Source organism: Artibeus jamaicensis, unplaced genomic scaffold (assembly GCF_021234435.1).
Source record: "Artibeus jamaicensis isolate MK-2021 breed Jamaican fruit bat unplaced genomic scaffold, CSHL_Jam_final contig_1998, whole genome shotgun sequence".
Taxonomy (NCBI): Eukaryota; Metazoa; Chordata; class Mammalia; order Chiroptera; family Phyllostomidae; genus Artibeus; species Artibeus jamaicensis.
The window spans coordinates 8,836,469-8,860,632 of NW_026521407.1; the positions used below are offsets into that span (position 1 = coordinate 8,836,469).

The window sequence follows — 24,164 nt, forward strand, 5'->3', positions numbered from 1 at the left end:
GAGTGAGCAGGGGGAGGAGTTACGCTGCCTCTACCTGGAGAGCTTTCAGGAAGGGGTGACACTGTAGGGCTTTTGAAGCACAGATAGAGGTTTTTCCATGCCAAGGGACCAGTAGGCTTCAAGGGACGAAAGCCTGGCCTGTCTTCCCCCACCTTGCATTCCTGCCTCTGTGGACTCCACGTGCCCCATCTGGGCAGGTGCTGTCCTGTAGCCTTGGCCGGGGAGGCTAGACAACAGACTCTGGCATTGGGGAGTTGATCCCACTTTTTCCAGACCCCAGGAAACCCAGGCAAATGCTCTGTGTACCAGCAGTGCTGACCCCACACTGCTGCAGGAAGCTGGGCCCCTGCCGGGGCCCCTGCCGGTGCCGCTGCGCTGGCCCAGTGGGCTCTCATCCTTCCCTTTGGAGGCGGAGACCTGGCCCAGATGCACCTGTCACAGGAAGCAGAGGACTGTCGGCCCTGCGCCCTGCTCTGAGCCCGAGCCCAGTGTACCCCTGACTTTGCAGGGGAGCCTCTGAGGCCAGCCCTGAGTGGTGCCCACTTAGGGCCCTGCAGGCTTTCTTCATCTGATCTCTGGTACCACCAGCCTTGAATGCACTAGGATTCAGGAATAGGGAGAGGCAGCTTCTCCCCGCACCCTCTTGTGTATCCCTCCCACTTCCACTCATCTGCGTTTTACTCACTGAGCACCCTGGGTATCAAGCACCTGCTGGGGCCCCGGCCTCGCCCTAGATGCTGGGAACACGGAGGTGAACCAGAGGGATGTGCCGCTGCCTTTGCAGCACTTACCGGGCAGAGGAGCAAACAGGATTCCACTCGATGGAAGGACCCACAGCGGCTCCTCTGGTGGGGCTCTTCCTAGAAGGGCTGGGAGGAGCTGGGGGAGCCCAGGGCAGCGTGTCACCAGGGGGCATCAGACATCACCAGTGCAGCCGCCGGCTCCAGGGCTGAGGTCCGCACCTGTGGTCACTGAGTCCGGGCCCCCCCGGAGCCCTGGGGAGCCTCTCACCTCCCGCCACCACGTCACCCCACCAGCCTTGGAGCTTGCACTGCCGATAGAACACACCCTTATCACCCACCAGCGAATTGTAAATGTTATCTATTAAAGCACTTTGGATGTAAAATGTCATGTAAATTAATAGGATTTTAGAATAGGAAGGCATCAAAGGGAGTTCTCAGCTCCGCTACTGTTATTACCTTGAGCAATAATAATAAAAATAGAAATAAAAGTTATCATTCCACTTACTGAGCAGATTACCGAGCGCCAGGTAACCGTGCTGAGCACCCAGCGAATTTGCAGCCGCCCGACAAGGAGGCGTCTTTACGTGTGTTTACCACAGAGGGTGAGGCCAGGAGGGAAGGTGTGGGCTTGTCTTGGGCAGCAGCGCCACCCACGAGTGTGGGAGAGGGGCTCTTCACCCCCTTGCTTTTAGCCACGGTCGTGTACACTTTCACCTCCCTGGGCCGTGAGTCCGCTCGCCTCTGGAGTGGGAGGAGCGAGGTCCTCCTGCAGAGATGCTGCAGGGCAAGCCCCCTGGCCGCGGGACGTGCTCCAGTGGTCAGTGCCATGATTAATGTTCTCACCGTCTTACTTCACAGGAGGGGAAGCAGGCCCAGAGGTTCTACCCTGCGTCCTGGCAACTAACTGTTTAGAAGTTTTAAATACGTCTATGCTGGTTGCCCTGAGCACTCAGAGCCCCTCCCCCACCACTCTGTGCTTTTTCCCAAGATTCCCTGCCCATCCCCGGCCCACCAGCAGTGCCCAGGGCATCAGCGGTCTGTCATTCAGCACCTGGGACACCCCCTCTCGGGAGACAGGAAGTGGTGGAGTCTGCATTGGACAGAGGGAACTTGTGATCACAGTTGTTGGTTTACTCACTGAGCTCATGATGGGGGCAAGGTGGGGACCCGTGGTCTTTCAGCAAAAAGTCCGGGTGCCCAAGGCTTGGGCGTTTCCCATCCTGGTCCTCAGAGGCGGACCCCAGGACTGGGGCTCAGCGAGAGACTCTTTGGGGAGGAGTCAGAGTGTTGACTCTTCCTGGCAACTCAGCACCTGAAGTTGGGGGGACAGGGAGAAATGTAAAACCACCCGGCCTAACGATCAGACCCATGGCTTGTTCTTACACCCAGTGGCGGTAGGCAGGAGAATGTTTTAAAAACTGCAGCTTTTGTGAGGAGTAGGGGAGGGGGGATAGCGCTGTACAGAAAGAGAAATTCTGCGACTGGTTTGTCAATGTTTTCTTAGAAGCTACAGCCTGGAATCCCTTCTCTTAGAAGGCCTTGGTCTCCGAGAGACAGGCAGGTGTCTGTTCTGTGGGCGCAGTGTCCCTGGGTTGTCCAGGGTGGCAAGGGCCGGCATTGCAATGAATGTCCCAGGGCCCTTCTCTCCTGGAGGTCCTGCTGGAGAGACCAAGTGACGCAGGACAGTGTCTTCACTGGGCCAGAAGCCAGTGCCCGAGCCCTGGCCAGCACTTCAGAGGAGCCCTGCCCCATCCCCACGGCCCTGGGTGGTCCGGCCAAGCCTCAGCGAAGCTGGAACTCTAGGGTCCCTGCCACCAACTCAGTGGGTAGAGAGTAAAAAGTGTGTTGAGGGACCTGTGTCTTGGTCATATATGTGTGTACCGGGGCCTGGCTTGGTCTTTTTTTTTTTTACATGGAATTGAGTTGTGGTGAGAGTGCCAAGGTCTAGGTCAAGGTCAGAGCCATGGGGATACCTCCATTCTTTTCCTTTTGCTTCCTTGATCTTACAGAAAAGAATTAGTTAGAATACTGCTTCTCTGCCTGCTAAACTATGAGAAGTCCTTACACCAGACCCTAGAAGGGGCCCAGCTCCCAGCTCCCAGCTCGGTGGGTCAGAGGCAGGTCTACCCCTCCCCCCAGGCAGAGGAAGCCACAGCCCCCCGCAGCCCAGGGCGTTGGTGTGTGTGTGGTCTGGTCCCGCAGATGGACCCCCCACCCTTTCCCATCGGGGGTGGGTAGTGATCATAAATTCCATGAAGGCAGAGACTGTGTATGTTCAGTTCACAAGCCCAGTGATGAGAACAGTGTCTGGCACATGGTGGGTACTCAGTTACTATTTGTTGAGAGGGCAGGGGGCTGAGGAAGGGTCTGGAGTCATGGCGTTCCCTGCAGAAGCTCCAGGTGGGTGAGGTACTGTGGGCTCCAGCTCTGTTGAGCGGTAGAAAGATGCCGGGAGAAGAAAAGGAAGCTTGCAGGGCCCGAGTCCCCAGAGAGCGCTGTGCTTCCTCCTCCCAGAAGAGCCCCAGCACGGAACAGGCAGTCCCTGAAACCGAGTTCTCAGCTCCACCTGTGCTCTTGGCATTCCCTGGGGAGCTTTGAAAGTTTCTGCTGTCCCGGCTGTGCCGCAGAGTGAGCATTTCAGCATCTCTGAGGGCTGGGTCCAGGCATCAGTACTTTTCAAGCTCCTGGGAGATTTCAGTGCGCAGCCCGGTTTAGAATGGGCGGAGGAGTTGCCATGGAGGTCGGTCGTGGCCTGGAGCAGCGGCGGGTAGGTGAAGGTGCTCACTCTTTGAGGGGCCATAAGGCAGCTCTGGGTGCCTCCTGCTCTCCCTTCTTTCTCCACAGCCCTCGGCTCCACACTGTGAGCTAGAGCCAGGCCAGGATGAGACCGAGGGCCATTGCCTAGCTGCAGAGTCAGTCACCAAGAGCAGATCAGAAGCTGCAAAGTGCCATGTGGGGGTGGGAGGCTGGCTTCACCCCACTCTGGTCCTCGGGGCATGGTGACGGCAGGCACTCTGGTTTGCTCCCTGAGCACCTCCACGTCAAAAGGAATCCGGGCAGACACACACCTTCCATTCCGGGCACCGCGTCCTTGGTCTGCACATGCCCTTCTGGGAATTTATTTTCTTTTGTTTCCAAATGATGCTCCGCGGTTTCCTGTTTTATGCTTCTGCAACCCTTTCCTCCAAACAGAGGCTCCCTAACAACAAAACATTATAAAACCTCACAAGGTTTTTATAACAGTGTACCTTCCCTTCATCCCCATGGAAATGTCTAAAGATTGTGTATTATCTAAACACTAAACCAAACAGCAATTGCATCAAAAAAGTATGTATTTGGGGCAGTGTCTGCGCCATGCCTCTGCCGTAGGCGCCAGTGCCCTGGGGGCTCTTGGCCGCAGAGCCCGTCCCCCCCGGAAGAACAGGGAGGACGGGGACCAGGCCCCAGCGGTGGAGGGGCTCCCCCTCTCCGTGCCCAGCAGACCCGGCCTTCTCCTTGGCCTCTCCACCCCCCTCTCCAGAGGGTCGTTAGCCAGGCTCCAGATGGTGCCCATTTTCCCAGCAGAGGGCCGGGCATTTCCAGCCCACACTCCCCTGCAGCCCGGTCCCCAGCAGCAGCCCCCGCCTGTCTCCTCTGTCCCAGGGTCTCCATGGGAAGGGTGATGTTGGAATCTTCGGTGAATGTCAGACTTACTTCTCAAAAGGAAATCGGATTTCTGTTTTGAATGCCAGGAACTGGGGGTGGGAGGGGCATGTGTTTGTTTTTTGTTTTCTCCGTGTAGACATATATCTGCCTCCTTGTAGGCTGAATTTTACAGCTCGATCGTGTGACTGTGTCCCTTTGGTTATCAACTGCCCCTCTTCATGCCCCCTGTTCTGCTCTGGGCCCCTGGGTCCTTCCTCTCCAAATACGCCCCATTCAGTGTTTTCTCCTCTCACCCCCTTGCAGCCTCTGCCCTCACTTCCTGCACAGAGGATGAAAGCTGTGGGTTTTCTTTTTTAAAAAACTAGAGCGGTCACACTGGGCAGGCCTGCCCAGGACGCGGGAAGGGTCCCGGGCCAGCCAGATGGCAGGTAGTGGCAATTGTAAACTCAGGACATGTTTCTTCCATCCTGGGTGACAGGTTTCTTTTGGTTGCTTCCAGCAACCAAAGTTGGGGTGTGATAAAGGAGCCCAGACGGCTGCCCCTTCACAAGCAGAAGCTGGGCCGCCCCTTCCTGCGTGGGCCGGGCAGGCTGTGTTGAGGAGGGGCCCCCTGCTCATTCCCAGCTGCAGATGGGGATGGTCAGCTCTCACTCAGGGTGGCGGGGTGCTAGGGCAGCTGTGGGCAGTTGTGGAGCAGGGTATACGCGGGACCAGGGAACCAGGGCCCCTGCCACAGCTTTGCTTTGAGCCGCAGCCCAGTGAGAAGCCCTGCGCCCTGCAGACCTTGTGCCTAGTTCCCCGTGGTCTGTCCCTGAATCCCCTGCCCAGGTGGTTCTTTCCTTGACAGCCCAGACACCCTGTCCCTGTCCCTGTCCCTTCAAAAATAAAATAAGAGGTCTTTTTCAGGGAGCTAGCCTGCCACAGGTGACCCCTGGCCCCTCGGGGTCTGGGGAGAGGTGCTGCAAACGCGACCACGAGCCAGTTGGCTGCTCCTCTTTGCTCTTCCAGATCCAGCCCTGGAAGGCACCTTTCCACTGGGTACATGAGCTGGGGCAGCCCCACCCCCAACACACCTGCCCGCTGGCGCATGCCGTTCCTGGTTCTGTGCTTGCCCATCTCCTACAAGGCCAGCCACCAAGGGAGCCCTTGGGTCCTGGAAACAGCATCAAGGGCTTATCTTCCAGGTCACCTGGACAGCACATTTGGGGTGACCAGTGAGCCGCAGATGGATGGCAGGGAGCTGGGGACGGACAGGCCATGTGGTAGGGGCTGTGGCCCTGTGCTGTGTGAGGGCCGTGGGCTCCCTCCCCAGCCCTGCGTCCCCACCTGTCACCCTGTTCAGCCGAGTGATGCTTGAGATTAAATTCCAGCCCTTAGCAGTGCAGATGCTCAGTCTCCAGCAGGAGCCTTTATCTGAGATTAAGGATAACGGATCTCCTTGGATACGTTTTCCCCTTCCTCTTTCTCTTGGACTGTTTGTCCAGAGTGTGCTTAACTCCAGCAAATAGACTTTTTGTTAACAGTCTTTTTATTGACTCGATGCCCCCCTTCCAGTTTTGTCTCGCTGCCTCCCCCCACACACACATTCCCACAACCACCACCACCACCGCCTTCTGCTTCCAGGGGGCACTTCCGGTTCGGCTGCCTGTGAGAGAGCGCCCAGGGGTAACTCCACCTTCCTCCTCCCCTCACCTGCCGCCTCCTCCTCCAGGACGCCCTCCTCCCTGCCTGCGGGGAGCCTGGTGAACTGACATTGGGACAGGGAGAAATAACTTGATTTCTTCCTTATTTTCCTTCAGCACATTCCGCCAGCACCCACATCTTCAGAAATCTAGCTCCTGCCTGGAAGAAATGGGGAGAGGACTTGGTGGGGGCACCCCTTCCTTGGTGTTCGGCGGTGGCGGGGGGGGGGGCAGCCTCCAGGCCCGTGCGTGTCCTGCGGTCTTCCTGGGAGCTGGGAGACCGCCTCCGGCAGCCAGGGTCCACCACGTGCGTTTATTTCACCTGGATCTTTCTTTTTCCCCCTCCAACAGCCCTATTACCATATTTAAATGCAAGTATGTCTCTTTTCATTGGCATTTTAAGTAGCTTAGCCTGACCTTCTTAGAGTAGTTCATTCCCTTTTGAACTTCTTTCCTCCCAGTAGTTCGTGTAGCTAGGACGGTAGTCTTAGAGTTTAGTGGGCTTCTAGTTTCCTGTTTGGGGAAGCCTCTCCTCTCCTTTCCCTCCTCCCCTGCTCCCTGCCGTCCGTGCTGCATGTCCCCCCCTCCCTGACTGTGTGAAGTGCTGCCGGCTCTGGCACGCCATCGGAAACCACAGTCTCTGGAAATGGGTCCTGGGGTCACCCTCCAGGTGTCTGCCTGGATGGAGAGGTGTCTGGTCACAGGTGGGAGTGTATCTGTGTGTGTCCCAGTGCGTGGCTGCGTGTGCACATGCTAGTGGTCCAGGGAAGCCCAGGGGAGGGGACTCTCCCCCCCTTCCTTTCCCCAGACTGCAGTGGGTCACCTCGTCCTTCTGACTTTCAGTCCCATGGCTGGGACGGCCTTGCTGCCTGGGGTGTCACTATCAGTAGACAGCACGTGCACTGATCTGGAAGCTTTCCAAGAGCACGGGGACTTGGTCGGGACCCCTCGGAGACCCTGCAGCGCCGGCTTCAGCCGGAGTGGTGGAGCGCAGACAAAAGAGCCAGATCTAAGTCCCACCCCTGTGCCTCCGGAGGCTGGAGCACAGAGAGCGAGAGAAAGCCTCAGGGCTCGCCGGGAGTAGGTCCCGCAGCCCCACACTGGCTCCCACGGCTGGCTTCACGTGCACTCGGCCCACCCAGCCCCCAGGTGCTTCGCCCTCGGGCCTGGCGTGGCGACACTGCTGGCGTGGCCCAGTCTGCAGCACAGACAACCGTGCACACGGGCAGAGCCTTTGGAGAGCAGCTAGAGTTAAGCTGTCTCCTGGCCAAGGCATCTGTTCTCATGCTTATCCCGTCTCAATTCCATGCATCTTGTCCATGACTCTGGGCGACCGCTCCCTGTGGGCAGCCCAGCCCTGCTCGGTGCTGCCCCAGAGGAGTCCTGGGGAAATGACCAGGTACAAAGGCGGCAGGAAGCCCGCCCCAGCTTTCAAGAGGCATGGCTCCCAATCCTCTGCCTTCTAGAACCCGATTCCGGGGTGACAGATGCACAAGCATCACACACCCCCAGGTGTGCTGTGCCTTCCAGAATCCTGAAAGCGACTGATCTGTGTCTCCAGCCCCCAAAAGCTGACCCTTGGAGATGCCTTTCCACCTGTGTGTGGAGGGTGGGGGTGTGGCCTGTGAGACAGGGCTGTCCTGGGCCCTCTGCAGGGTCCCCCCTGACTCTGCTCCTCTCTCTCCACCAGGCTTCCCGGCAGCGGCTTACGGACCAGTGGCGGCGGCGGCAGTGGCGGCAGCGAGAGGATCAGGTAGGAAGGTGTATGGCACAGGTGGCACCCAGGCATGCCCCAGTGTGCAGGGGAAGGTGACGGCCCTGCTGGGTCTGTGCGGCTGCATCTGTCCACCACTCTCACCACAGCCCAGAGGGTGGGGACAGGGAGGCTCGGGCCAGGCCCCGCCACCCAGGGCACCTCCCAGCCAGGGTCGGTCCCAGAACTGCAAACCCAGGGTAGATTATTATTCTGTCTCTGAAAAAAAAGAAAGGAAAAATGAATTGCTTTTTGACTTTGCACGGCCCCTTCCCCTGACAGCCAGCTTCAGGGCACCCACGGTCATTTCCCTCCTTGGCTTTTGCCGGTTCACAAGGCCCCCTCCTCGAGCCTCGGGCACGGCCAGAGGAGGTCCAGGTTGTCAAAGGGAAGCTCAGAGCTCACCCACGTGTTCCCCGCCTTAGAAGCCACCGGTCCTTTCAGCTCCCGCTGCCCCTGGCAGGTGGGTCTGCTAGTCCAGCTGAACCCCAGGTCCCCCAAAGGCCAAGAGGGTGGCCAGCCCTGACCTCAGAGAATGAGCTGCAATTTCCCGAGCTCCCTGTTGCCTCTCAGACACTCTCAGCAGAGATAAGAGAGCCTCTGGACTCCGCTGCCAAGGGGAGTGAGGTTTTCTCTCCCGTGAGGTTGCCGGTCCCTTGGTCTCCAAATCCAACCTTGCAGGAGGTCTGGAACCCCTCACATGAGGTGGGAGCATTTTCCCAGTGGCACTGTGGGGTCGGGCCTTTGTCACTCCCTGACCCCCAGGTGCTCACTGCCTTTCTCAGCCAGCAGGGCTCCTGTGGGGTGCTGGACCCCCAGGAAAGCCTCCTGGCCTGCCCACACCATAGCCACCCAGAGGCCCCTCTTCCCTAAGCCGCGGTTTACAGCTGTCCCCCACCCTGTGGACGGGGCGCTGGAGCATCAGGGAGGTGACTAGTTTGATGTAACAGGGCTCCGAGGAGGGTGGGGGTGGGAGGTGCTGGGGAGGGGACCAGGAAGTGGGGCATGAAAAAAGCCCAGGGGCAAATGCCAAAACCCAAACCCTCTGTGACAAGGCCCATTGGAAACGTCAGTGAAAGTCCGTTCCATGCAAACTGGCACTGCCTCAAGCTACAAAGGATCCACTCCTGTGAATCGCCCCCTGGGGGTGTATTTGGAGGGGCTGGGGACTTCTCAGAGGTGGCTGAGAGGCAGCTTGCCAGAGAGCCGGGCGGACTGGCTGGTGGGTCCAGAGCGCTGGGCGCCCTTCCTCAGCGTCCACCTGCCCTGGCGACCTCCGAGGGCCGCCCTGCCCTCTGGCCAGTGTCCCTCGGTGCCCTGCCTTGGGGGCAGGGTGCACAGCTGCCTTGGCCACCCTGCCCCGACTGGCTTTTTAACGTGAGCGCTTTATGAACGAGCCCCCATCCTACCTGTGCCTGGTGGGAGGGGACGGCGAAGAGAAAAGCTGGGATTTTTGAGTGTTACTGGTTTTGTTTTCTCCGTTCAGTTTCTTTCTTATTATGACTTGGATTATGAAACTAAACTTTAACCTGAAATTAACCCTGCCTCTCTCCCCACCCCCACTCTCCCCAACCTCATGGCAAGTTTAAAGGGCAGCATGGGGTTCTTTGTGAGTCCAGCCGTCTCCCGTTGTCTGGGCCCCCTTCCACCCCCTCCCCTCTCCCAGACCCCCACAGCCAGGCGGGAGCCCCACCCACCCCTCTAACCCTAACCCCAAAAGGTCAGAGCCATCTCCAGCCACATGTTTTATTTCCCAGGATCAGTGGTGTTTTATTTGTAGCCATTTCCATCGGGAGCGAAGTCTCCCATAGGCCGTCCTGGGTCGGCCATGCTCATCGCTGCACTGTTAGTGAATGCTATTCAGGAGTGTGCGCCCAGACCGCCTGCCCACACCAGCCTGCCAGAGCAGGGAGTAAATCCTCAACTCCGAGGTGTTGCCTCGCCCCAGGGGGCAGGCTCATCCAGGAAGCTACAGGCACCCTGCAGTGCTGCCTCGGGTCAGGGGCTGGGGGCATCCCCCCGGGCAATGGCTAGACTGTTCCTGCCAGAGTCAGGGCACCCCCGGGTGGAAGGCACCTGTGTGAACGTGCACGGGGTGGCCCCCACCGCTCCCTCCCTTTGGACCTGGAGCAGGCTTACAAGGTTGGGGAAGGAAGATCTCTGCCTTTCTCTCTTCTGGTGAACTTTGGCCTGTGAGGACTGTCCCCTCCCTCTTTTAGAAAATGGTCTGGCCTCCCTGCCGGGTGGCCCTTTTATTGACCTGTTTGTAGTGGCCCCTCGGTGGCACTTCAGCAGGGATGGGAGAGGGCCACACAGACGAGTTGGGGTGATGCTTCAGCACAGGCTCACCAGGGACTGATGGTTCTTCCTTCACCCACTCCTGCAACCCTGCACCCCTGCACCCCGTCCAAGCTCCTTCCTGGGGGTAGGGGTGCTCCTTCAGCCTCCCAAGCCAGAGCCAACAGCCGTGGCCATCGGAGGGAGTCCCCAGTTCAGGTGCACTCCCTCATCGGGAGCAGCTGGTGCAGGGAGACTGGGGAGTACCAGCCTTGAGCTTGGTACCTACTGGACCTGGCAGATTGACTCAAAGCAGCGGGCAAGGCGGCCTCTGCCCCCCAGGGCTTTCGGGCGTGGGTTAGGGATTAGGCATCGCACAAAAGGCCCTTTTTTGTCTCGCATTTTTGTCCAGCCCCACAGTTTGTTTGGGTTCTTTTTCCTTTCATTGTGAGGTGCTGGAGCACCTGCTGAGGGCCGTGGGCATAGGAAGCCGCTTCAATTTTGTTCCAGTTGGCAGCTCGCATCCGTCAGGGCTCCGGTGTCAGGGTAGGAGGTCCGGGGGGCCTTGAGCTCTGCACCCACCTCAGCCAGCTCCTCTGGGCCAGCCTGCCTGCCTTTTCCTAAGTCACCCAGGACCTGAGGGGAGCAGGGCGCAGGGCTCCCCACCAGGGAGGGCCCTGCCGACTCCTAGATAACTTCACTATCAGTGGTCACCTTTCTTTCACCTTCACCTGGCGGTTTAAAACGTCATCTTCGCTTGTGCTCAGTCGAGAGTTTGTTTGTTTATTTTGATCGTGTTCATCCAGTTCCAGTGGCCCCATCACGTCCCTCCCCAACCTCAGTCCTGTTTGGCCAAGGACTCCCCACCACAGGCAAGGGCAGTGGTTGGGGTTTTCAGGCTAGTTTATTTCTGGGTGCCATCACAGATGGGTCCGTGTGTCAGCCTCAGAGCTTCGGAGCCCCCTGCCCTCCCCCCGCCCGTCTCCGGCCCCAGCCAGGACCCCTTACTGTACTTTACACTTGCCAGCTTTCCGCCCATGCAGTAGCGTGGGCTTCTGACGGTGGGGGTGAGTGCGAGAGTCATGTTTCTGTTCTTTTCTCTTGCTTGGTTGGGGCTGCGGTGAGAGAGTGTCTCTGAGGCATACTTTCCCGCCTCTCTTACACTAGGATCTGCACACCTCCTCTCAAACACTCTTCTGAACACGCTCAGCGGGAAGGTTTGTCCACACCTATTAATCCTCTCTCAGTGTCCAGCTTCCTGTTAGTACCAGCTGGTTTGCATGTTTTTGCTTGTTCAGATGAAACAGTTCAAGAAACAAACTCATATCCAACTCTCGAGAAATGTCTTTTTTTTTTGTACTTTCGTTTTCGATTTTTTTTTATTAGTTACAACTCCAAAACACCTGTTGTCCAGTAAAACATTTCACACCCCCTGCCTGTTCTTAGATTGTATGTATCTGTGGGACTGAACTAAATGCATGCACTGTAGTCGATGTACTGGTAGCTGTAGCTGTTAGTTGTAGAACATGCATTGTCGAGTTGATATTACAGGGCCTCCGACGGCACGGCCCAGAGGTCTGCAGGGTAGCGTGGGGGGCCAGTGGGGGAAGGGGCTCCATTTTCAATGTCGCCAAGGGGCTTGGATCCATGTTCTCGCCATCAGCCACCACCACCTCCTCCTCACTCCCTGCTCCCCCAGTCCAGAGCTGGGTCACCACCCTCCCTCCTGAGGCCTCTGTGGCAGGGTCAACCGCAGGGAAAGAGAGTGGAACCAAGATTGGAAGGAGTCCGCACCTTTTTCCTTGTTCTTATCTTCCTCGTACAGCTCTTGAACACAGCAGATCTTTTCTAATGGCTTAGGGGTTCCGGCAAGGCTCCCTCGAGCCCTTTGCTGGCTCCCATTCAGCCCTTCAGGGAGATGGTCTGTCCAGCAGCCCGGCCTACGCAGCCTCCTTCCTGGGCTGCAGGGGAAATGAGACCTGGTGGGGACAGGAGGAAAGATCCGAAGATCCTCAGTCTGCAGACGGGGATGCATTTGGTCCCAGACAAGGTCGGCACTGGTTCTCACGGTTGGCGAGGGTGAGGGAGAAGCCTGGAGATGAGCCCCCCAGGGGGTGGGACCAGCAAGTGAGACTGGCAACCATGGAGATTACTGGCCTGGGGGGGGGGGGGGCTGTCGCTGTCAAAGAGTTGCTTTCCTCCAGCTCCCCCAAGGGCTTCCCGGTCCTGCTGCCTTTGCCCCAGCTCAGGCAGGTGTGCCAGCAGTCAATTTTGGACACACTCGTGCCTGTATTTGTGGTGATGAGCCATAAAGGGGTGCCAGAGGCCTCTCAGAGCTTTTGGAGATGTCCCTAATCTATGATGGGAGACAGAAGTCCAGGAAGTCACAGAGTCTGCAGCCCCCATGAGTGTGAAGTGACAGAAAAATGGCAGCTCCGTGTGGAAGTTGGTAGCAGGCTGGGTCACCAGGGATTGGACGTGAGCAGGCCAGTCGGCTGCACGAGGGCCCCGAGGCCCAGGAAGGAAGTCTGGGAAGTGCCATCCTCCTGGCTTGGCCTTTCTGGGTGGGTGTGGGGGTCGGGGAGGGCGCAGAGAGAAGGTCTGGGACTGTGAGGCTTTGGGCGGCAGAAGCTGCAGATGGACCCAGACTGGGGAGGAGAAGAGGGTGAGGACAGAAGGCAGGAGGAGCAGGAAGTCTCCTCAACTGACCTGAATCCTAAGTCTGGCTCTGCTGAGAAAAGGGCTTTGCTGTCCTGTGGCTGGACATCCTAACGGTTTCCGTTCCAACAGGTAAAATGAGCAAAGTAAAACTCAAATCAGGGATAGAATAGTTGAACTTGAGCCATAAAAGAAAATGGTTTGAGGACAAGGATGTATCTCACAAAGCAGGCCTGTCCCTCCCACCAGTCTCAGGGTGTTTTCCACGTCCTGGTGTCGCCCTTCGCCTGACTCGCATTCAGGGCCGAGGGGCATGAACCACAGCGTCCCACACACACTCCTTCAGCTGCTGGCGGGGTCAGGGGGTTATTTGCACCCGTTGCAGCCTGGCCTTTAGGGTTCCCGGGTGTTGCTTTCAACAAGCACGCGTTGAAGGTCCGGTCTGCGCCAAGCACTAAGGACCGTATAAGGCAGAGAACGCACCTTCCCTTCAGTGGTCAGGGAATCCAGACCCTTCCCCTGAAAGCCCGTTTCCCGCAAGGCGCTGTTGCCGGCGCTGTCAGCTTCACTAAAAACAGGAGAATGTTTCTTCAGACAGTTTCCCTGCGCCTCTGCCAACACAATTCTGTGTGTGTGTGGGGGGGGGGGGGGTTGTGAAGCTGCCTCTGCTTTCCCACCCACCTCCCTTGTGCCAGCAGCAAGCATTCTCCTGGGGCCGAGGCCCCAGGATGGCCCGTTTGTGGGTAGCGTTGCTCGGACACCCTCTCGCCGGGATGGACCCACATGGAGCAGACCCAGCGGTAGCCCCAAGGGAGAGCAGATCTGTGACCCCTGGTGACCAGCTGCCACAACCAGCCTGACCTCCCTTGAAAGACTTTTTCTGAACACGTGTCTCCCAGTCCACTGGCTTGTGTTCTGGGGGTGGGCACCTTGTTTTTCAGTTTGCCATTAAAATCCTCCTTTCTGGGAGAGCCAGGATTTCCCCCTCGAATTGTTCAGCATTGGATTTCAGTAGCCCCAGTGAATTTATAATAATGTGCAAAGCCACCCGCCACTGACCTCAGCTTCATTCATTTGCCAAGGGCTTTCGGACCAACCCTGTCAAGGATAAAATACATCAACTCTAATCAATAATTTTGTAATAGAAATACCACACACTTGATAAATCAACTTTAGTGCAATTAGTGACCAGCCTTGAAGTCCAGACCTAGATATAAGTTAATCCTAAAGTGCTTGGAGTGGGGGGAGGTTAACGGTCCCTTAAACCAGTGGCCCTGTTTTCGGTGGGTGACACCTGTCCATGCCCCACCCCACCCCCCAAGCTGGCTGGGCCCTGCTCTCCTGCTGGCTCTGGCGGCGGGTCGGGAAGTGCGGTGGTGCCTTTGGGAGCCCCGTAAGAGTATGTAGGGCACAACAGAGAGGGCCAGAGGGACCCCTCCTTGCACCCTGGCCTGGGCGGGAGCATGGCAGTCTCAGGAGCCCCGAAAGCAGCAAAAAACCCCATGTCAGTGAGAATCATCAAAGGAACACATACCTCGGTACAGGTGGTTCCTTACATTTCTTCAACTCTTAGGCTGTCATGTGTCATGGCAACTACCCCATGAGACAGGCAAGAAGGCAGAAGTTTGGGGCCAGGTTTCAGATATTTGTTTTTGTGAGAAGGCTGCTCTGCAGAATGGTTGTATGACTTACCCAAAGTCACACAGCTGGTCACCTGAGGAGCAAGACTTTGGTCAAGGATGGAGAGCCCTGGACTTGAACCCCTTGGTCTTGGCCTCCCCTAAGCGACCCTGTGGAGGAGCCGTGTCTGTTCACACAGGACTCACCCGCCGCCTGGACGCCGTGCATGTGCAGGAAAGCAAGATGTCTCAGCTGCCGGCACTGCGTCCGCCGAGGACTCAGGCTCCGAGACCACACAGCCTGACTTCAGATGTCGATTTCAGGGCTGGTCCCGGGGCACATCTGCCATGGAGTTTAATTCAGCGGATGTTTATTACGAGTGTAACAACAGTGATTATTATATGTGGCAGGCACTATCCTAGGCTTCAGATCAGAGTCCACAGGGCTGTGTCAGAAACCCGGCTCATCATGGTTAACTGCGATAGGGGATTTATGGCCGGACATCTTGGAAGCTCCCTAGAAGAGTGGGCTTCACGTGTGGGTTGTTCAGGGCTCTTGTCCTGCCATTCTCTTCGCTTTGCCCTCCCTCTCACTTCAGTATTGTCCTTATGTTGGCTTTCCTTTGGTGGCAGAATGGCTGCAGCAGTTTTCTGCTTCACACCACCCTGTGCAGAAGAAGGGGGCGGGGGTCAGATGGTCCACAGTTCAGGCAGAACGAATGGCTGAAGAAGGGACGCATCCTCCAAACCGAAGAGCTGCTGCAGCGTGGGAGGAGGATGGATTCCCAAAGGACGGGGCTTTGACAGGAAGGGGAACGGGAGAACGATGCTGGACAGGCGAGCGGTGAATGCCCACCACCTCCCCAGAACTTCATAGACGAACGAATACAGGGCACAGCCCTGCCCTCAGGGCCTCTCTGCCTGGTGTGGGACTAACAGGTACTCACGGCATGACACCGTAAGCCCACCAACAGAAGGAGCACAGGGGAAGAAGCGACTGGCTTTGCCTGGGAAGTCAGAGAAGGTGGCACAAGCAAGAGCAATTTTCCAGTAGGAGCTCCCAAGGGACCATGGGGAACAGCATGTGCAAAGCCGCCAGAACTGAGACTAGTGGAGAGAACTCGAAACCCTGCCAATGGTTCACCCTGGCTGGAGAATAGAATGCAGCTGGGGCCAGGGGGGTGCGAGTGTCTGGAGAGTCGGGCAGAGCCAGGGCAGGGGGCCCTGGTGCCGTGGTAGGGAGCCTCGATTCACGTGGGCAGTGGGGAACCAGGACGTGGCATCAGCTGTGTGTGTCAGACAAACCTGGACATCAGCATCCAGGGTAGATAAGAGAGATGGCACTGCGAGCAGGAGGACACGTGACAGTTCACATGCATTGTAAACACCCCGTAAAGGTTCATATATAGCTGCCCAGTGAGATGCCGCAGGCCTTTTGCTCTTCCCCATTCACTGATTAATTCTGGGCTCAGCATCATGCTGGAGGCTGGGGTGGGATGTGGAATTCCAGGGAATGGTTTTTGCCTTCAAGAAGCTCCTGGTCTTTGGGGGAGGGCACAGCACACGATCAACTTTAGAGCCGGTCTTCAGTGAGACTGGATTCCTGCCTAGACAGAGAGCACTCGGCAAGCAGGAAGCTCGGATGCGAGGCAGGACGTGAAGTAGACCCTGAAGGGTTTGGAATGGGGGGACACTTGAGGCGAGAGAACTTGGATAAAAGGGTGGCAATGGGATGAGCAGGCCAGTGGTGGGGTGACAAGCCGGTAGAGGCTCGAAGAGATAGAGACAGGCTAGATTCTAGGAGACTCGAAGCCAGGTCGACCTGTCATAGTCCTGGGAAAGAGCGGTTCGTATTCTTTACGGCAGTGGAGCTTCATAAGGACAGAACCAGCTAAGGAATATCAGCCTGGCAGCCGCCCCACAGAGCACAGCCTGACCCCTGGTCCCCAGGACGAGGTGGGTTTGTGACCTGAACAAGGGCAGGGGAGCAAGGCAGCAAGGAGGGCATTCCACCACCGAGCCCTGCCTCAGTTTCCTGTGACTCCTCTTTGCTTCTACAACAAGGTGTCACACATTTCTCCTTGGGGCTACGGGTTCCCCCTCCTGCACCTTCATGGCAGCCAGTGCCCCATCCTTCCCGCCCATCCATTTCCCTCTGTCCTTGTCTTTGCTCTGCTGAAATCCCCGTCAGACTGCCCGGAAGCCACACCTGATTAACCCTGCCTGGGACGTTTGCTCTCGCTCTTCAACACAGGCTTGCACCCTCGGCCTTCCCTCTGATTGGCAAGTTTTCCTGAACGAAGGGCGGGGTTTGGAGTCCTTGGAGGGTGTTTGGACTGTATCTCAGAGTGGTGCCTGCCTTCTCCAGCAGTATAAACTGTCTATCCTCCAGGAGGCAAAGTCAGCCTCGTTGTAACTATAGGTGAATAATTAGTATGCAATTAGAGAAAGCAGAAAACAAAGGAGCCCTTTGTTCCTGGGTGCTGATTAATATTAATGAAAAGGTCTCCCCTTTCTAGTTTGGGATCCTGCAGAATAGGGGGTAGGCAAATAATGCTTCCAAACAGTCATGATTGGCTGTTGGAATTAAATCTGTCAGGATGAGAGAGCCATGACGAAATCCACTCCATACCGTGGGTAGGAGGCTTCCAGCCAGCATCTCAAAGTTCACACCCACCTGGGAGACTCCGTGAGAGATGTATATCTTGGGAAGTGGTTGCTGGAGTGCTAGAAACAACTTCCCAGCTGATTTTAATAAAGTAATGATAACACTAATACACTGATAACTCACATATGTTATGAGTGAGCCAAGTACTGTGCCAAGCCCTCCTGCCCTGTCCCGTGAAATTCTCATAACCCTGAGAACTGGGCACTGTCGTTCCCATTTTAAAGATTGAAAACTGTCGCCTCCACACATAGATGGTTTGAGGCGGCACAGACGGACTTTGCGTCCAGGTGTATCTCATCAGGTCCGTGCTCTAGGCCACTGTCCTCGGATGTCCTGTCACACCAGGCCTCCGGCGCCTGAGCAGAGCTCTGCATCTCTAAAACCCACGCTCAACAGGACACCGCCACTGCCCTTGACTCGATTCTCCGTATCCTTGAGGGAGGAGAGTCCAAAGTCATGTATAAGAGGCCTGGGGAAGCATCTGTGTGCGTGGTGGCAGGTGGGGGGGGTTGTTTTTGTTTTTTGCGCCCACTTCTGCTAGTGCAGACTTCACGTCATGGTTCTGTCTGACTTTGGCTGACATTTCTGATCAGACTTCCGGTCCCCAAATCCTTTCAGACAAAGGAGGCCCAGAGGAGGTGTGGTTAGGTAACAGGGAGCCAGCCTGAAGGTAATTATTTCAAAGGAGCCTTTAGCTAAAACAAGACTGAAGGAAGTTAGCCGCTGTCGGAAAGAAATCAGGTGATGGAGCGAGGGAGAGCCTCTTTGGGCAGGACAGACCTTCTCCAGAGGGATGTCAGCATCCCTTCCTGTGAGCTGTGAGGACTGATTAAAAAGGTCGCTGAGAAGCCCAGCCCTGGGAGGGGATTGGCTGCCCAGTTGCTGGGGCTTTGCTTTGGGCCAACGGCTGGGGAAGGGCGCGGCCGGAGGCGGGAGCAGTGGGCTCCTCAGCCAATCGTGCTGCAGAGAGGCTGGCCTCCTGGTGCCATGGCAACCAGGAGCAGGGGCTCATTTGTTTTGTAGATGAGTAATTACTTCGCAATTAGAGAAAGCTAAAAATAAAGGGGCCCTTTGTTCCTGGTTACTTATTAATATTAATAAAATGATCTGTCCAGGTCTGTGAAAAACAGTTAATGCAAACCTGTATGCCCGTGGCAGAGCCCAGTGTAGACGGCGAAGGCCGCCCAAGCCCCCGTCCCCTTCTTTTTCTGGAAATTAATTCTGCCTGTAACCTACAGAGAGCTAGTTTTCCTGGCCTTGCGGGGAAGAAGAGAGGCTCAGCCTCACAGACACCTGGGACCCAGAAGGCCCGGGAGTCAGGGGGGTCAGTTAGGCACTGCCCCAGGCAGAAGGGCCTGGCGTGACAACCCACCCTCCAAAGACCCGAAACAGCAGCAAAACCAGAAAATGTGAGCCGATGTTGGAGGAAACTCCTTGTCCACTTTTGCTGGGTATTCTTGGCCATGGTATTTGACTTCTCTGGATCTAGACTGTTCAGCTCCAGGTATAGAAAACAGTATCTCACCTTCCACTTAAGGCATCTGCAGGAATTGCGAAGTCTCCTTTCTCAGCAGGCTTGAAGAGAAACAAATCAGGCTTGGGAAGGCCCACATCTTCCTGTGCCCTGGCTTTGGGGGTGGAGCAGTTCAGAGGCTTCCCTTATATCCCCTACCCTTCCTGGGGGGAGGAGCACCTTGTAGATTACTCACATCAGGATGATGAGCAGCAGCTGTAAAGGGGGGGCGGGGAAAAGGAAAGGAGAAAGGGACCTAGAAGGAAGAGTGGGGAATCGGAAGACTTGGCTCCAGCCCAGCTTCTGCCACTGACAAGCTGGGTGATTTCTGGGGTGGGGGGTGGGCAAAGGATTTCAGACTTAGAGGGTCCATCGGGACCATTCATCTCTATAGCTCTGTATCGTTTCTGTTACAAAAGCTCTCCCTCCCTTGTCATTGGGATGGGGGGGGGGGTGACAGTTCAGTGCCTTAAGAGTTGAGAGGAGTGAGTAGAGAAAGCCCAGGACTTGTAAGTGGTGAGGCAGCTTGGTGGGATGCATTGGAAAACAGTCAGTCATGCTTTTTTTTTTTTTTTTACAATTCATGAAGGCAATGACTTGGACAGAAATAGTTCCAAAATTGTGAAACAGTAAAAAAAATAAACCCTTGGGTGTGGTTGATCAAACCTTAAACCTTCAGGGTTTGGCTCTGGACAGTGTTCACTAGTGGGGCTGGGCCTGCTATTAGCCGCCGCTGCTGAGCAGATCAGCCCTGAGACGGCCAGTGCAGGGTTCTTGAACTTAGCTGCATGGTAGAATCTCCCAGGGAATTTTTACCATTCCTAGTGTCCAGGCCATCCGGCAGACCCATCGAATCAGAGTCTCCCTCAGCGGGCCCCAGGCTTCAGTTAAAGCTCCCCAGGCAAGTCCTGTGTGTAGCTTCGGACTCAAGTTCCACCAAGTGCCTCACGCCATCTCTGTGAGTTTGTCACCAGCACCCTTACCTTAGAAATGGGTAAATAGAAGCCAGCTAGGCAGCTGGCCCCAGCCTCCTGAACAGCAGGACAGCTGGTCTGGGATCCTTAGCCGGAGGCCTTGGAGTCCATGGCCTGCCTGCCAGCCAGCCAGTGGTTTTCTAGCCAGGCCATAAAGTCCTCCTCTCCTCGGCCAGCTGAAAGGGTCTTTGTCCTCACTGAGGAAGCCTCCTGCCTGTTGTGGCTGAAATTGAAAGCATGTACGCAGAGAATCAGTGGCCCTGGATCAACCATAAGGAGGGAAGCAGCCATCCTCCTTGACTGTCTGACGAATGGGGGCCTTTCTGTAAGGTCGGAGTTTGTTTGTTATTAAAGACCTAATTAGAAACATGAGAGGGAGTTGAATGGCTCCATGCTTAGCTAATTAGTGACATGCATGCGCCCGCTTTGAACTTCAAGGACACAGAGCTATTAGAGCTTACATCAAAAATGGATTAAACTCCAGTGCCTTTATAATCACTAAAGACAGGCTGCGCTAGTGGAGAGCCTTTTGTACGTCCTCAAGGGGCTGCCCCTTGGGCTTCCTCCCCACCCCGCGGCCCCTGGATGTTGGAGCCCGGGGCAGTGAGATTGGGCAGTAAATACTGATGGGTCCTGGGGTGTTCCAGCTCCCCAGAAGGACCGCCCTCAGCAGAGTGGCGTGGTCTGTGGAATTGAAGTCGGCCCTCTGGTTGCAGAAAGACCATACTTTGTAGAGGGGTCCCTGTGGGGGCTTAGGTGTGGAAGGGCCTCCCTCCTCTCTGGCAGTGCCCCCTCCGCCTCACGTCGACCCTAGCAATACTGCATGCCCAGCCTCCTCCTCCAGGACGTGGCGCAGAGGAAGGTGGTCTGGTCCTCTGGAGAGACACAGTCCCCTGTCTTCACGGGGGCCTGGCCGCACCTCCAGGTGGGGAACCCCCAGTCTGATGGGCAGTTCTTGCTGGACTTTACAGTGTTCTATTTTAACGATAGCACACAGTACCAACATGCACACAAGGTCTGCAGTGTCACTTAGGAGACACAAGAAAGGACCTGACCCCCCTGGCCAGGGCAGGCAGGGTGAAAAATGATTGAGTGAGCACACACAGCGCAGCAGGTTGGAAGGTGGCCAGGGGCACGTGGGGAAAAACCAAACTGGTTTCTTTTTTGAAAAAATGGAGAGGTAGGCGTGCCTCGGGGACATAGGCAGTCACTGGTCAAACGTTTTCAGGATTAAGCTAGGACATACTTGGAGCCAAAATGCTCCAGAGAGTGAAGGGGAGTCTGTCGTGGGCCCCACACTCCCTGTCTTTATTTCCTTTTGATTCTCAAGTCGGGGAAGGCTGGACAAGGAAGCAAAGGCTCGGGCACCGTCATTGCCCCGTGGCGAAGCCCCTCCACCCCACCCTCACCCCAACCATCCTTTGCCTGGACCAGGGGCTGCGGGCGCAGCTGCGGGCCGGTCAGCGCAGCAGCTCCCGGGTGCTTGTGGGGGGGTCTCCCCACCTGCTGCTCCTTGCAAGTCCCAACCTGTGTGAGTTTGGAATCTGAAACCAGTTAATTTAGGGAGGAGAGGCAGGATGTGAGTATTAAAACACCTCCTGCTTCAGCCAAACTGTAAACATTCATCTCCTGGGTTGTCTTCCCAAGCAGTTTAGAGGTTCAGGGCAGAGGCGCCATTGAAACACCAGTTTGCATCCGGGGGGGATCAGGCACCCCACCTTGCAATGGAAAATTGAGGCCTGGGCAGGGGCAGCCTGCCAAGGTCCCGTCGCCGGTGATGCTATTGCCGCCAGCGGACAGTTCTCACTGGCACAGCAAGCATCCCGAAAGCCTCAGTGACTCACTGCCTCACACCATGATCTTCCCTTTCCCGGGGCCTCTCTTCCCTTCGTTCCTGAGACATGTGCAAACAAGGGCCGTTTGCACATGAGGTCTGGGAAAAATGGCAACCTCACCGTGGCTCCAGAAAGTTCCTTCTTTGCCTTCGTGACACAAGTCTGGTTTCTTTGGCCACCCGTCCCAGGCCCGTTCAAGGCTGCCCCATCTCCAGAATTTACATCGGGAGCAGGTGGCCATCAACTGCCAATCTCGCTCCTCTCTCTACCACCCCCTTCCTAACCAGGCTGGTCCCCCAAACCCAAATCGGGGCCCATAATAAACAAGCATGAAGATGGAAGGAGAAGGAGCTGTTTTCTAGTGAGATTGTGTCCCAGCCTCAAAGGCCCCCTCCAAGGGGCCCGCCCTGGAGCCCTGGATGTTCGGAGCCTTCTCCCTACAGCGTCCGGAGTAGTGGTGTGAACCTGCAGCTTCACCACTAACACAGGGTGTGGGGGAGCCAGCCGGGAGGGACGTTATCTCTTCTGGGGAGTGTGATTTGGCCAGAGGCTTGGACCATCCCACAAAATCATTAGTCTCAAGTCTTGGGTTCTACTGTCCATTAATTCTCCACTTGAGATACGCCGACACTAACCGGCCGACCTCAGCACCGGCCAGAGCCGTCTAAAGCTGGTTCGGGTTTGGGAGAACAAACAGAAACTCCAATCTTCTAAGACCGGCACCATTGTCACTGGCATTTGGAGTGTTTAAGTGACACTGGCTGCCTCACCAGCCCACAGAATGAGCGGACGTTCCCCATGCTCCCTGTGCAGTGTTTAAGATAAGCCGGCATCTCTGGGTGTGTCAGGACTTGTTGATACCAGGCTGGGTTTATGCGTCTCAGGAATATTATTTGTTTGATACAGAGACGGGGAAAAAGAAATGTCATTACAATGTTCTCTTAATCCCTCCCCCCATATTAAAGTACTTCTCTTTCCCTCCAGAAATAGACTGAATTTCATCAGAGCTTTAAAAATTATAGTATATGAAATTGATTCTCCGTGCACCTGGGTCCCTGAGCTGGTGTGATTCTCGGTCGGTGTGCTATAGCGTCGGCCAGGCCGGATGTCACTGCCGGCCCTCTCTGTCCGTGAAGCCCACGCTCGGACTGAGCTCCGGGAGGAAAGCCAGCGCCAGGGGCTCCTGGTGCAGAGTAGCCGGGCAGACCACCGAGTATAATCCCCACTTGCTCTGCTCAGGACACACAAGGACCCCACGGCTGAGTGTTTCTCCTTCCGTTATCAGGGAGCAGGCTCATCTTTTCATGGCGACCTTTCCGGTTTGTCCCTCTGTATTAATTTACAGCGGGCACTACCTTCAGAGGGCACAATAAGGTAACTGCAGAGTGGAGTCCCCAGCTGCCATCCTCCCCAAACAAGGGGTGGCTGGCTCCCATGAGTCCGAGGAGGGACCCGTGCAGGTCTCCACAGGTGACGGCCAGTTGGTATTTTGGACCCTGTGTCCCCTGAGGCCCAGAATTATGGGGGGGTAGAGGCAGGTCGCCCTTGCCATGGAGAACACAGGGCCCCGGGAGAACCCTGAGAGCGCGCCGCCTGCCCACCACCCCGCCTGGAGGGGCCCCCGGCTGGTAGGGGCGGCAGCGTCTCTGTGCCGCAGGGTTTGCGATCAAGGCGGATCGCAGTGCGACGTGGACAAATGAAAAGGGAGGCGAGCATTGGAGGGGACAGTGACTCTGACCGCTTCTTCTCTGCGACAGAGCCCCTCTGCTCATTCCTTCTTCAGTCCGTCTTTTAATTCTCTAAAACCAACAACAAAAAACCAGTGTGATAAGTTAACACAACAGCCCTGGCCTCAAAGAACAGTATGTGGGCTTATGCTCCCACCCTCCATTGTGGCAGGGGCCATGGTTGGGAATGGGGGTCAGGGCACCACTCAGCCCCAGCGCCCTCCTGCCCTACCCGGGATGCGCGCTGCCTTCCAAAGTGGACTTGGTGAGGACCCTCTGTTGCCTTGGCCTTGCCCTGAGCAGCAATACATGCTCTGTTCCAGAAATGCGCCAGGTCCCACAGGGCCTCCTGTCCGGGATTAAACCTGGCAGCAGCAGATAATCCTCACAGCAGATGATTGAAATCGTCCTGAGGGCTGGCCCTGCCCTTTGCAAGATGCCCCCAAAGGAAGACCTGGGTCAAAGGCTGGGGCTGGGCAGGGCCCTGACTTATGCCAGGTAAATGCATCTGGAAAGGACTTCGTAAACAGCTCCTTTCTCTGGATCAGTAATAATCCACTTTTTAGGCCTTAGAGCCGGAGGTGCCCCACCCAGGGGTGCCCCATCACATTCCTGGGCTCTAGCTTTCTACCCAGATCCAGTGGCGTCACGCAGGGATCACATAGAAATATCTGGACTCCCATACCTTTCCTAGACCCACAGTGCAGCTGTTCTGACTCTGACCACCCTCTCACATGACCTCCCTGCCCCCATAACTAATTCCACTCTCAGCCCAGCTCCTTCTGACCCCAACTGGGCAGACCGTGTGCCCGCCGGAAGGCAGTTGTCTCCTAGGCTCATGCTAAAACCCCGGGGACAAAGGCGCCCAGAGATTTGGACCTAAGTGAGTCTAGGGGGGTCTCAGCCTACAGGATAGACCTTGGCCAAGGTCTCACTCAGGGAGAAGATTCCCTGGCTTTGCTGGGTCAGGGTGGTTTTTATCCCCTTGGTGGATAAGAAGCTCCTTCTTCAATTTGATGCAAAATGCCTCCAGCTGTAATTCAAACGTGCTTCCTCTTGCTGGCCTCAGT

At 56.4% G+C, this 24,164-nt stretch overlaps 1 protein-coding gene across 10 annotated transcripts in view; it reads left to right on the forward strand.

Moving 5' to 3' along the window:
- MSI2 (musashi RNA binding protein 2) overlaps positions 1-24,164 on the forward strand; it is a 367,224-nt gene that overhangs the window by 329,674 nt on the left and 13,386 nt on the right. For 6 of the 10 annotated variants that reach the window (XM_037163779.2, XM_037163783.2, XM_037163784.2 and 3 more), the window contains exons 11-12: positions 6,422-6,445; positions 7,761-7,823. In XM_037163779.2, coding sequence (XP_037019674.1) covers positions 6,422-6,445; positions 7,761-7,823 — 87 coding nt within the window. The remainder of the gene's footprint in view (positions 1-6,421; positions 6,446-7,760; positions 7,824-24,164) is intronic. The other 4 variants (XM_037163780.2, XM_037163786.2, XM_037163787.2 and 1 more) reach the window with 1 other exon arrangement.